Source organism: Peromyscus californicus, unplaced genomic scaffold (assembly GCF_007827085.1).
Source record: "Peromyscus californicus insignis strain IS unplaced genomic scaffold, ASM782708v3 Scaffold_4__1_contigs__length_199733344, whole genome shotgun sequence".
Lineage (NCBI taxonomy): Eukaryota > Metazoa > Chordata > Mammalia > Rodentia > Cricetidae > Peromyscus > Peromyscus californicus.
In genome coordinates, this window is record NW_026294562.1 from 93,505,615 (window position 1) to 93,519,891 (window position 14,277).

General features: G+C 44.6%; 1 protein-coding gene and 1 pseudogene across 1 annotated transcript in view; one reads left to right on the top strand and one right to left on the bottom strand.

Moving 5' to 3' along the window:
* The window catches only part of Swap70 (switching B cell complex subunit SWAP70), a 64,906-nt gene extending 59,142 nt beyond the window's left edge, over positions 1-5,764 (bottom strand). Inside the window, exon 1 of the mRNA XM_052712117.1 lies at positions 5,563-5,764. Within this exon, the coding sequence (XP_052568077.1) occupies positions 5,563-5,661 (99 nt within the window). The 5' untranslated portion in view covers positions 5,662-5,764. The remainder of the gene's footprint in view (positions 1-5,562) is intronic.
* The window catches only part of LOC128123848 (tudor-interacting repair regulator protein-like), a 42,796-nt pseudogene continuing 34,178 nt past the window's right edge, over positions 5,660-14,277 (top strand).

Genomic DNA, 14,277 nt, shown 5'->3' on the forward strand with positions numbered 1-14,277 from the left:
CCAGGCCCCACACATTTTTATTTTACTGACAAGTTCAGTGAAAGTCTATAATTGCAATACCAAAATAATGTCATTACATTATTACATTTTTCTTAGGATTTTGTTTCAAACTGAGTATCTTCTATCCAATGACATTTCTACTGTTTGTGTTTCCCATCTTTAGTGCTACACTTCATATCATGTATGCCAATCCACTGCATGCATGTGGAGGTCGTGGACAACTTGTAGAAGTCACTTCTCTCCTTCCACCATGGGGGTCCCAACGATCACACTCAGGTAGCCAGGTTTGGGAGCTCACCGGCTTCTGGCTACCATGAAGCACTATACAGCCAAGACTATCTTAAACTTGCAGTCATCCTCCTTCTTCAGATTCTAAAGTGTTGAGATTACCAGTGTGAGCCACCATTCCTAGCTAGACCTCTTGTCTTTTTTTTTTTTTTTTTTTTTTTTTTTTTTTTGGTTTTTCGAGACAGGGTTTCTCTGTGTAGCTTTGCGCCTTTCCTGGAACTCACTTGGTAGTCCAGGCTGGCCTCGAACTCACAGAGATCCGCCTGGCTCTGCCTCCCGAGTGCTGGGATTAAAGGCGTGCGCCACCACCGCCCGGCCGACCTCTTGTCTTTTAAGGATAGGGCAATTATCTATGCAATATAGTCTATATGGGCAGGGGGCAGAGGGAATGAAGAAACAGGCATTTTCTTTTTTTCTTTTTTTTTGGTTTTTGGTTTTTTGGAGACAGGGTTTCTTTATGTAATAGCCCCAGCTGCCCTGGAACTCCTTTGTAGACTAGGGTAGCCTAAAACTCACAGAGATCCACCTGCCTCTGCCTCCCGAGTAGGCATGTGCCACCACAGCTGGCTCTAAATAGGAATTTTTTAATGATTTCACACCCTCTTAATTTGCACGCCAAAATTTAAAGTCTTTGAAAGCAATGGCTCCTATCTATTTCTTTTTCTCCCATGTCTCACAACCACATCACCTGCACTGCGCACAATGCCAACACAAGAAGCTCCCATTCTATACTTACTGAATGTATCCATCTGTGCCAAAAATTATGATGGTAGGCCAGCAAGGTGGCTCAGAAATGCAAGCCTGAAGACATGAGTTCAATCCCCAGAACCCACTGTGGAGGGAGATAAAAGACTCCTGAAAGTTGCTCTCTAAACACCACAGACATACCATGGAATGCACGCTTCTGATTTCACACACTTATCATACACACACACACACACACACACACACACACACACACACACACACTAATAATAATAAGCAAACTTTTTTTTTTTTAGTTATGAAGGTGGGGCTGGAGAGATGATTCAGCAGTTAAAAGCAGGACCCAAGTTTGACTCCCAGTACCAAGTTCTCCCACAGGACCCAAGTTTGACTCCCAGTACCCATATAATGTTTCGCCATTGTTTGTAATTCAAGTCCCAGGGGGTCCTATGCCCTCTTTTGGCCTCTGAGGGTACTACATACATGCGGTGCACAAATATACATACAGGCAAAATACCCATACACATAAAACATAAAAATAAAATAAACTTGTCTTGAAAAAGAAAAAGAAGGACAAGAGATGGCTCAGTAGTTAAGAGCATGTATTGATCTTGCAGAGGACCAGAGTTCAGTTCCTAGCACCCACTCACAACTACCTGTAACTCCAATTCCAGAGGATTTGATGTCTCTGGCCTCCTTAGGCACATGCACTCACACAACGACACATCATTTAAAAGGAATAAAAATAAATCTTTTAGTACAAAAATCTTTAATTAAAAAGAAAGAAAGAAAAAAACAAAAAGTAGACCAGCAAAATGGCTCAGCGGGTCAAGGTGCTTGGCCACCAGGTCTGGAGTTCAGTCTCCAGAGCCCACACAGTGGAAGGAGAGAACTGATTCCCCCACATTGTCCTGCACTAAAAATAAACATAAAATAAATTAATGAACAGACAAATAAGATAAGCCAGGCATGGCTTCCACATGCTATCTCAGCACCTGACAGGGAAAGGCAGGAAGACTGCTGTAAGTGTGAAGTTGGCCTGGTCTACACAGCAAGTTCCAGCCCATTCAGGACGACATACAAAGATTCTGTCTAAAAAAATAAAGTTAAATTAAAATAAATAAATAGATACATAAATAGAGATGGAAGTATAGCTGAGTGATAAAGAGCTTGCTTAGAATGCAGCAGGCCCTGGGTTCAATTTCCAGCGCTACAAAAGTGAAAAAATAAATAAGTACAGGGCGATGGTGGTGCACGTCTTTAATCCCAGCACTCTGGAGGCAGACCCAGGCGGATCTCTGTGAGTTCAAGGCCAGCCTGGTCTACAGAGTGAGATCCAGGATAGGCACCAAAACTACACAGAGAAAAACCCTGTCTCAAAAAAGCAAAAAAAAAAAGTAAGCAGAGGCTGTGTGGAGATGCACGTGGCTCAGTCAGTAAGTGTGGGGGGACCTGAATTCAATCCCTAGCACCTATGTGAAAATACCCAGCATGGTGGTGTGTGCTGTAATCCCAGAACTGGGGAGGTGGAGACAGGAGGATTCCCTAGGGCTCAACAGCCACCAGCCTAGTGTAACTGGTGAGCTCAAGCCAATGAGGGACCTTCTGCAAGAGGTACATGGCATTCCTGAGGATGGCACAAGAGGTTACCCTCTGCCCTCTACAAGCACCATGTATCCATGTGCACCCACACATACAGGAGCACATGCATACACAGATACACATAGAGTTTTTAAGTAAAAATGGGGCTAGAGAAATAGCTCAGAGGTAGAGTGTTAGCCTAGCATGCTGGATTCCATCCCCAATACAGAGAAAAAAAAAAATCCTAAAGGCCTAAAACTACTAACCTTTTATTAAATTAGCATGGCACTTTATACACACTAAGAAGACAAAAATTTTTGTATAAATAAACCAATACATTAATTGCAAAAAACTACTGTTCAGCAATGAAATAATCAAAACACCAAGAAGAAATTTAAATTAAAATATTTTCAGTTCCAAAAACACTGACAAGATGTACACACTGAATTAATCCAAAGTCTCTTATGTAGACACAGGAGAGACCAAATACAACTTCACAGATGTGCTAACATGTGATTGAAACTATGAACTGAGATTATATACTTCCTGCCTAGGTTGCTGTCAACAACTCCCTAAGGGGCCAGCAGGATGGCTCAGTGGGCTAACGGTGCTTGCTGCCAAGCCTGATGACTTGAGCTTGGTCCTGGGAAGCCACCCAATGGAAGGACAGAACTGACTCCTGAAAGTTGTCCTCTGATCTCCAGATCCACGCTGACACACAAACTACACTGAGGTAAGCACCCACACACAAAGACACACACAATGACATTTAAAAAATGGAAGTTCTCTGGGGAGAGCAGAGGTTTCATTTAATTAAAAAAAAATCCCCTAGGTTCTTTTCCTCAAATTTTTAATGGAGTACAATGAAAGTAACAGAATTTTATCTCATCTATGTCCTCCATTGGAAAAGGGGGGAGGGAAGGAGAATTAAGAAACACTGGCTTTAAAATGTGAAAATCTTGCTGGGCATGGTGGTGCACACTCAGCACTAGGGAGGCAAAGCTGGGCGGATCTCTGTGAGTTCGAGGCCAGCCTGGTCTACATGAGTTCCAGGACAGCCAGGGCTATATAATAAGACCTTGTCTTAAAAAAAAAAAAAAAAAAGTGAAAATCTTAGATCTAACCTAGCTACTGCTTACACTGTAACTTGGGACAAGTCACACTTTAGAAGCTTCAACTACCATATCAACAAAATTGAGGGGTAACCTGGGACTATATGGAGGAAAGATGAACTATTTTCTTAAGTTCATTGAAAGTTAAAAAATAATAATATTGATGTTTTCCAATGTATACAAAGTAATAAGTATGACAATTACGCACAAAGAAGAAAGGATAGTGCATTTTACATGGCATAAAGCTTCTACCTTCCTCTTGAAGTGGCAAGATAGTAATTCTAAGTACACAGAACAAAAAAAAGAGCAAGAGAGAGAGAGAGAGAAAACAGAAGGCAAATCATAAAATGGCAACCCTAAATCTAACAATATCAGTCATTACATTAAATATAAATGGCCGAAATACTCTGGTTAAGACAGATGTCATACCAAGGCTATACAGAGAAACCCTGTGTCAAAAAAAAAAAAAAACAAAAACCAGGAGTCAAAATGGTTAAAACAAGACCTGGCTACACACTGTACAAAAATTATAATAGTAGGTAAAATTAAAAACAAAGTCATACAGCTCTATTCAGAAGCAAAGTAAACCAGAAATAACATAAATCTTCAAAGGTAAGTAGATAACTATGGCATATCTATACAGTGTAATAACCTAGCAATAACAACAACACACAAAGCTAGGTTACTTTCTAAGGCATTTATCTGAGTGAAGGAAGCCAGCTTCAGAAGATCCTATTCATATCAGACTGTAGAAAAAGAAAAACTAGAACAGATCAGTGGTGACCACCTGTTGGAGACGGGGCAGTATGACAAAGCTTTGTGGGAAGGAACTGATGAAATCTTAGTCAGTGATAGTGACTTCCTACATGTGCTAAAACTCACTGAACTGTACACCAGAAACGCCTATTAACTTTTTAAAATATTATCTTTAAATTATGTGAATGCGTGCTGCTCATTTTCACATGAGTGCTGCTGCCCACAGAAGCAAGAGACATCAGATGCCCCTGGAGCTGGAGTTACAGGCAGTTGTGAGCCGCCCCACGTGGGTGCTGGGAACGGAATTCTGGTCCAATGGAAAAGCAGTCGCTCTTAACTACTGAGCCATCCATCTCTCTGGGCCCCTAAATATTAATTTTTAAAGTAAAAGTGTGTGGCTAATTTCCATCGGCCCTTCTAGACTATGATTTAATGAATAAGACCAAAAGGAAAACAAGCGAGAACGCCAAATCCTACTGGCATAAAAGCCTCAACTGAAAAGAACTTCCTCATTTACTGCACAAAATATACAAAGCAAACCCAATCTTCGGAAACTTCTTCCCAGAAGAGGCTAAAAAAAAACCCAGTCATTGAGATCCAAAATGTGTATATTTGAAAAATGCCTGTGAATGGCTCTTCTTGTCTGTTTCTATATCTCAGACTCTTCAAGAGGCTGCCAATTTCTCCTGGCTGAGTGCCACTTTGGGATTTACTCAACTTACAAGTGTCCCTTTATGCGTACCTCATACTCTGGGGTCCTCGGGCAGCCCTGACGAGGACTCTGCAAAAGCAATGGCCTTTGCAGAGAGAGCCAGCAAGATCCGGGCTGCTCGGCACGCGCTCTCACTAGCCCCAAGGTCTGCCGGTGCGGGGCGGGGAGGCTCCCGGGCTCCCCGACACCCCGTCAGAGGGACGCCCTGCGAGTCCCGCGGCGGCCCTGAGAGCGCACCCTTCTCAGCCGTCGCGGGACCGGAGGAGTGCGCCCGGCCCTGCGCAATGTCCCGAGGCCAGAAGGAAGCGTGTGGACCGCCGCCCTGCCGCGTTCCCAACCACCCCTCCCGGCGGACACCGCCGCGGGTCCCGTCCCCCCACCCCGGGAAGCGCCGGCAGCGGGGCCCACCTTGAGCTGCGACTTGGAGACCTTGCCGCTGCGGTCCAGGTCGAGCGCGGTGAAGGCGTGCCAGATGGCTTTGAGCAGCTCGTCCTTCAAGCCCCCCATGGCCGCGGCCGCGCTGCCACGACGGACCCGGCCCGCCCGGTCGGACCCTCGGCGCCTCTGCCTCCAGCAGGAGCTCCACAGACGACGCTGCCCGCCGTGCGGTCACCTGACCGCGGCAGACCCCGCCCCCTCCGGGCCCGCCCCCTGGAGGCCCCACCCCTCCGTCCCGCCAGCCGGTCCCCGGGCCGGCTGCCTCTGTCCAGTATGGGTTTGTAAACACCATGCCAAGACCCTCTGGTGGGGTTTTCACACCAGCTCAGGCCTCCAAAGAAATGTCCCCCATCCCGAGGAGCACAGAAGACTGGAGAGATCAGCCTCTGCGGCCTCTATGGGAGTCTCATAGTTATTAAAGGAGCCTTGGTTCAGTCCTGGGATGGAGTCATGGTCTCAAGCTAGACAAGACGGCGGAAAATGCCCAGAGCGAGCCTGGAATGCTTAATCCCAAATCGGGAAAAATGAGGAAGGGGACAGAAACAAAAAAGAAGCCTCTGGGGAAAGTTGGTTTGAGCGTTTCGCAAAGGTACATTGATGTCTCTCTCTAGTGGCCTCTGGGAGGGCAACAAGTTTTAACGAGAGTTAAAAGAAGTTAATGATGGGCTGATAAGATGGTAAGGCTCTTGCTGCCAAACCTGAAGACTGAGTTCCATCTCCTGAACCCACATGGTGGAATGAGAACTAACTACCGAAAGTTGTCTCCTGACTTCCACCGCATGCCGACACGCATACACACTAAAAAAAATGTGTAAAACGAAGATGATAAGCACAACAACCTTTTCTTTCTAACCATGGCCGCTCGGGATTAGTTCACATCTTAGGAAGGGTTTCACAGATTGATGCTGCTGTCACTGGTGGATTGTGCTTGCGTGGATGGAAATCTCTGTCAACCCCAGCAAATCACTCCATCCATTACTAGTGAGAATGGTTAACCCACTAAAAAGAACCTGTTCAGACCTAGAGAAGTGACCCCCTGGCTGTAATTGCTCGACTTACATCTCTTACCACTGGTCGCTTCAACTCTCTTGGCTTCAATTTCTCCACAAATGAAATGAGCAAGGGATACCAGATGTTCCAGAAGGCTCTTCCACTGCCTAGGATAGTGACTGACTGGGTGACTTGAATGACCACAACAGCGCCTCTTCTGTCCAATCCTAAACCCAATTTAGACACTATGGAAGGACTATCAGAAGTCAAAAGCAGGAGCTTCTCAGATTAAAAGTGTAGCTTATTTTTCTTCTTTAAAGTTCCTTTGGGCTTACCTGGTATAACAACACACACCTTTAATGCCAGCACTAGGGAGGCAGAGGCAAGTGAATCTCTGTGAGTTCAGGGCCAGCCTGGTCTATACAATGAGTTCCAGGACAGCCAGAGCTACATAGTGTCTTGCAAAAACCAAATAAAAAAGTTTCTTTGGGCTGAGGGCATTGCTCAGTTGGTAGAGAGCTTGCCAGCATGCGAAAGGCCCTGGTTTTGATCCCTAGCACCACATGGTGGCAAGTCAGGCATGATGGTTCATGCCTGTAATTCCAGTACTTGGAATTCAGAAGTTCAAGGTCATCCTTGCTACATATGGAGCTGGAAGCCAGCCAGGACTAAATGAAACCCTGCTTATAAGTAAGTTAATAAACTTCCTTGACGTCCACGTATGTCTTATTTTAAAGGGGGGCTGGGGAGATGAGCAGATTTGGAAAGAGCAGAAAAAAGAATAAGCTCGATCAGTGAGTTTAAAGTCAAAGGTAATATCACAGGGCTGAAGGTAGGGACAAAACAATGGGCCCATCTCCCTCACTTGACAGCCTTAGGAGTGCCACCCCCATTTCATGAGCACTGGTCAGGATTTTTCTTGCCCTCTCAGAATCGGGTTTCTATTGTTTATCTTCTCCAACTCCAGCCCAAATTCTCAGTCAGCAAATAACACAAGGTTTAACCTCTAATTCATTTATGCCAACTCAGCCTGCCCTAAGTAGTGGTTAAAAAGAAACCCCAAACCAGGCATGGCAATGCAATCACCTGTCCTCAAAGAGGTGGGGTAGAAGGATGGCTGTGCGTTTGAGGCCACTCTGGTCTACACAATGCATTCCTGGGCTAAAGAGCAAAACTCTGCAGAAGAAAAGAGGAGGAGGAGGAGGAGGAGGAGGAGGAGGAGGAGGAGGAGGAGGAGGAAGAGAAGAAGGAAGAAGAAAGAAAGAAGATAAGAAGAAGAGGAGGAGGAAGAGGTGGAGGAGGAAGAAGAAAAAGAAGAAATCCTAATTCTGAAGTTCAGTTTAACCACTAGATGACACTTTCTGTCAGTATCTAGAAGCATATTTCAAAGCCTTTTTTCTAAGCTATTCTGCACTTCCAAATTCCTACTTCTCCTATGATCCCTGTTCCTTTTTCTCCTAGGTTGGATAGTTAGTTGGCTCCTTCATTTGCTAGTATTGCAAATAAGAACCAACACACCTTGCTCCTGCCGTGTCTTATTTTATTTATTTATTTTTTGATCCAACCCTGGGAGTCATTTGTTATCACTTATTTAACGTTTTACTAATTAGTCAAGTCCACCCTATTTAATGTGAAACTACGAAAATATGAAGATCAGTAGGCATGAGTCATTTGGGGTCAGTTTGGAAGATGGCTGCTTACTGCACAGATGGGGGCAGAATCTTGGCTTTCCAATCTATGAATAAATATCAAGTTTCATTTCCTTTCATATAAAATGAAGCGGAGTACTATTATTTATTATGTTAAATATGAGGCTTAAATGTCAAGCTAGTGTGACACACACTATCACAATATCAGACAATGTTAATATTTGACTCATGTGATGGTTTTATCCTATGTCAATTTAGCCAAACTGGAATTTAGTCCCCTAAATTTCCTCCCCCACTCCCTTTTTTTTGAAGCAGCATTTCACTATGTAGCTTTAGCTAGGGGGAATTCCCCATGTAAACAAGGACCTAGCTGTCCTCCAACTCATAGCCCTTTTGCTGCCCTTGCCTCTGGAATGACAAAATTAAAAGCATACACCACCACACCTGGCCTCCTCCTGAAAAAAATATTTTTTTCTTTATATTTACATGTGTGTATGCGGGTGTCTGGGGAGGCCATAAGAGGGTATCATATCTCCCTGAAACTGAAGTTATAGGCAGTTGTAAGCTGCCCAATATAGTATTGGGAACCAAACTCAGATCATCCACAGTTACAGTACACACTCTTAACCACTGAGCCATCTGGCCAGGCCCCATATGGAACACACTGTAAATTCTAGCAGTCAGGAGACTGAGACAAAATTATCAAAATCAAGGATAACTTGAGCTACATTGTGAGTTCAAGACCTGTCTGAGCTATAGAGAGAGAGAGAGACCCTGCCTCAAAACCTGCGGGGGGAGGGTATAAGGAAAAGAAAGGTATTAGTATCCTCCCAAAACATCCATATGCTGAAGTCCTAACCCCAGTACTTAAGAATAGCATCATATTTGGAGATGGGTCTTTTTAGAAATCATTCTGATCCAGTATGCCTGGCATCCTCATAAAAAGGAGAAATTTGGACACAAACACGCACATGGGAAGAACACCATGCAATAGGAAGGCAGAGATCAGAGAAATGTAGATCTACAAGCTAAGGAACACTAAGGATTATGAGCAAACAGCCAGCAGCTGGGAGACATGCAATACATTCTTCCTCACAGTCCTTAGACAGAACCAAGCCTACCAACAACTTGGTATTAGACAGCCCCCACCCCGCTAACTCCCCCAACCTCCCAGTCCCCAACTCTTCAGTCCACCACCACCACCCCACAATAAATATCTCTTATTTAAGGCATCCAGTTCTATGGTTTAAAGAACTCAGTCTGGGATATTTTGTTACAACGCCTCTAACAAACTAATACAGTTGGATTAAAGATGACACCTGTTACATAATGGCAGAAAGCTTGGCAACATTGTTGCCTAAAGTTACAAAAATTAGATAGAGAGGCTGGCCGGATGGTTCAGTGGGTAAAAGCATTACTCACCAAGATGAACAACCAGAGTCTGAATCCTGGGACCACATGCTGGAAGGAAAGGATCAACTCCAGAAAGCTCTCCTCTGTTGACCCACATACTCACCATGGCATATTCGTGCCCACACATATACATACATGTGTACACACACGCACACAAATAAATAAAGGTTATTTTTGAAAGTTTCAAAAATAGAAAGAATAAGCTAATTCAAAAATATTTTAATGGGCCGGGCAGTGGTGGCGCACGCCTTTAATTCCAGCACTCGGGAGGCAGAGCCAGGCGGATCTCTGTGAGTTCGAGGCCAGCCTGGGCTACCAAGTGAGTTCCAGAAAAGGCGCAAAGCTACACAGAGAAACCCTGTCTCGAAAAACCAAAAAAAAAATATATATATATATATATATTTTAATGGGGTTTGAGCACAGACAGCACGAATGGACAATTCCAAGCATCAGATATCTCCTTATGACCTTTTGGCCAGGGAGGCCCCAGAGTATCTCCACCTCAAACAACATAGGATATTGCCCTTGCTCTGAGTTGCCCACCAGAACAAAATGCCAAAATCCTACTACTGCAGCTCTGTGGCTGCAGGACAGAGAAATCAAGCTGGAACTAATGTGAAAATGTCCTCCCTGCCAGCTAGACTTCATTGTGCCAGAAGGTATGTGCAGACCCCTGGGGAAGAAATGGCACCAATGGCAGTACTCAGCAGCAAATCTTATATCTTAGGTACTGCTCTATTGCTTTGGAGAGACACCATGACCAAGGCAACTTACAGGGGGGAAAAAAGGATTTAACTCCAAGGCTGGCTTACAGTTTCAGAGAGTTAGTCCATGATCATCATGCCAGGGAGCATGGCAGCAGGCAGGCAGGCACTGGAACAACAGCTGAGACAGCTCACCTCTGATCTGTAAGTTGCAGACAGAGAAAGAGAGATTGGGCCTGACATAAGCTTTTGAAACCTCAAAGCCCACCTCCAGTGACACATCTCCTCCAAGAAGGCCATGCCTCCTAATCCTTCCCAAACAGTTCCACAAACTGGGGACCAAGCAGTCAAACATAGGAGCCTATGGAGGCCATTCTTATTGAAACACCACACCCTGTATTCTACAATACTGACCCATTGCACGAATCCTAAATGGTCTTATAATAAAAACCTGGAGCCAGATATCAGGGTGAAAGTTGAAAGATCAGAGAAACAGAGCAAGCCAAAGCCATCACCTCTTACCTCACCAACTCCTCAGCCTGAAAGAGCACCAGTTCCTGTCTCCTCCCGCCTTATATTCCTTTCTCTTCCCAGCCATATCACTTCCTGCCTCAACCTTTCTGGTGCTGGGATTAAAGGTGTGTGATCCCAAGTGCTGGAATTAAAAGCGTGTGCCACCACTGCCTGGCTTCTGTTTCTGTCTCTCTGTCTCTCTCTCTGTCTCTCTCTCTGTCTCTCTCTGTGTCTCTCTCTCTGTCTCTTTCTCTCTCTCTCTCTCTCTCTCTCTTGGTTTTTTGAGACAGGGTTTCTCTGTGTAGTTTTGGGCCTTTCCTGGATCTCACTCTGTAGACCAGGCTGGCCTCGAACTCACAAAGATCTGCCTGGCTCTGCCTCCCAAGTGCTGGAATTAAAGGCATGCACCACCACAGCCCAGCTCCTGTTTTTCTTTTAGACTGGATTAATCTCATGTAGCCCAGTGTGACCTTGAACTCAGAAAAATCCAGACGGATCTCTGCCTCTGCCTCTGCCTCTGCCTCTGCCTCCCTAGTGCTAGGATTAAAGGTATGTGCCAACACTGCCTGACCTCTATGGCTAACTCTGTGGCTAGCTCTGTCCTCTGATCTTCAGGCAAGCTTTATTTCCTAGATTACAAACAATTATCACCACACTGACTTGTCAAGTAAGATGTACCCACTGGTACAATAGTGGCATGAAGCTTATTGGGGTCACCAACCACTTTTGGATGGAAATTGAGGTTTACTTCATAGGAAGGAATTCATACCTTATACCTGGTGTTGCCTGTAAATCTAAATAGACGCCCATGACTATGGCTCCAGAGTTCACAGACCTTAGGGACAACCTATTATTGTTGTCTTGCCAAATGGGCATGTTGGCAATCTGCCTTTTCAATAGTTATATTTGTGCACATAGATTAATGCTGCTTCACTTGGCCAGAGAAACTTTTGTCCACAGTAGTTGGCAATTAATGTCGAGTCATTACTAATCAAAGAGCTGAGACTGAGTGACCGTTGAGTGCTCAGCTCTACCTGGGACACTTCTGTCAAGGCTCTGGGAACACCACAGAAGAGGGCATGGAGAGAAAACAAGGACTGAGGATGGAAAGAATGCTGGGAAATGCTGTCTTTCGCACATGACTCGGCCGTTACGCTGGTGACCTCACTGTAGCTATGGTTACCTACACAGGACCAAGCCAACAAGAGCATCCAGCATTCCAGTAGACAGCACTATGGTTTACCAAAAAGGGGCGGGGTGGGGGAGCTGGGCATAGCAACCCATACCTTTGGGCTGCAGAAGCAGGCAGATTTCTGTGAGTTTGAAGCCAGACTAGTCTACATTCCAAGTCAGCCAGGGCTACATAATGAGACCTCATCTCAATAAAAAAATTAAAAAAAAAAAAAGAGCATGTAGGAGGGAGAGAGATTGTTTGGGGGGGGGTAACCTGGGGGAAGGGAGAGGGGGAAGCTGGGAGATAAGGTCAGGCCACATTGCTTTTAAGTCTGAAATTATCAAAGAGAAAAATGTTCTATTAAAAAATAGAGAGTGCCAGAGCAGTGACTAAGCACTGGCCATTCCTCCAGAGGACCCAAGTTCATATCCCAGCCCCCACATGGGGGCTTGCAACACTCTGTGACTCCAGTTCCTGAGAATCCGATGCCCTCTTCTGGCCTCCACAGGCACTGCACACACATGGTGCTCAGATACACATGCAGGTAAAACACCCATACATATAAAAATAAAATATCAAGCCGGGCGGTGGTGGCGCACGCCTTTAATCCCAGCACTCGGGAGGCAGAGCCAGGCGGATCTCTGTGAGTTCGAGGCCAGCCTGGTCTCCAAAGCATGTTCCAGGAAAGGCGAAAAGCTACACAGAGAAACCCTGTCTCGAAAAACCAAAAAAAAATAAATAAATAAATAAAAATAAAATAAAATAAAATAAAATATCAAATAAAGAATAGAAAGGATTTAGGGCATAGTACATGCTTAACATGTTCAAGCACAGGCTTAAGCCCCTGGGCTACCTGAGATCATCTCTCAAAAATAAAAATAAAAAATAGAAGTTAAATTACACAAGCCACGCATATTGGTATGTGCCTGTCATTCCTCTATAAACATAGTGACTTTCTATCTAAAAAAAAAGTAAAGGAATTGTTCAGTTTTCAAGCAGAACTTAGAGAGTGAGTGAAGAAGCCAGTAACTGGAGCTGGAGAGTTAGCCCAGTGGATGACATCATAAAGGAGGAGTAAGTAAAGCGGAGAGTGACCAAGAAAGACACCTGTGGTCAACCTCTGGCACACACACACACACACACACACACACACACACACACACACAGATATACACACATACAGATACACACACAGATATACACACACAGATACACACACACACACACAGATACACACACACACACAGATATACACACATACAGATACACACACACACAGATACACACACAGATACACACACAGAGATATACACACACACAGATACACACACACAGATACACACACACAGATACACACACACAGATATACACACACAGATATACAAACACACACAGATATACACAGACACATACACACACAGACAGACACACACGACATACACACAGACACACACACAAATATAAACACAGACACAGACACACAACATACATCACATACACATGAAAAAGAAGCCAAGAATTGCCAGGTTCAGAAATAAAGTTGTCTCTAATCCTTCATCTTTGCCAGCAAAAGACAAAAGACTCTCCTAGCAGGAAATGGTCAAACAGTGAAGACTGGACCCAGCACATTTCAAGGAAAGCACAGCCTCTGGGTAAAAATAGTTTCTGACTTTTCTCATCACCGGGAATAGCTCTAAGACTTAAAGAGCACTCTTCTAATTAGAAATCCTAAGAGCCTTGTCTCAGAACTGAACTCCAAGTCTAAGAAAAAGAAGGGACAGCTTTCAGACACTTTAGGTGTGGCTTTTTGTCTGGTAGATTGAATCTCAACACTACCACTTGAAAACTCACCATGGTATTTTTGGTTTGTGTTTGCTTTAAAGTGTATTTATTTCATTTTGTGTGTATGGATGTTTTGTGTGCATGTATATATGCCCACCATGTGCCCAAGGATGTCAGAACAGGGTGCTGAATCCCCTGGAACGGGAGTTATAGATAGTTGTGAACCACCATGTGGGTGCTAGGAACCAAACCTGGGTCCTCTAGCTCCCAAAGCAGCAAATTATCTTAACCACTGAGCTACCTCTCCAGTCCCCTTCCATTGCACTTTTAATTTTATTGGAAGAAGCACTATCAATTTAGGCTGAAAAAGACAGAGATGGTTCCAAGTAAAAAAGAGGCCCCAGGGCACCCAATGTGGGTGGGGGGAGGGGAGGCCGCGAAGGCAGCAGTTTGCAAGCAC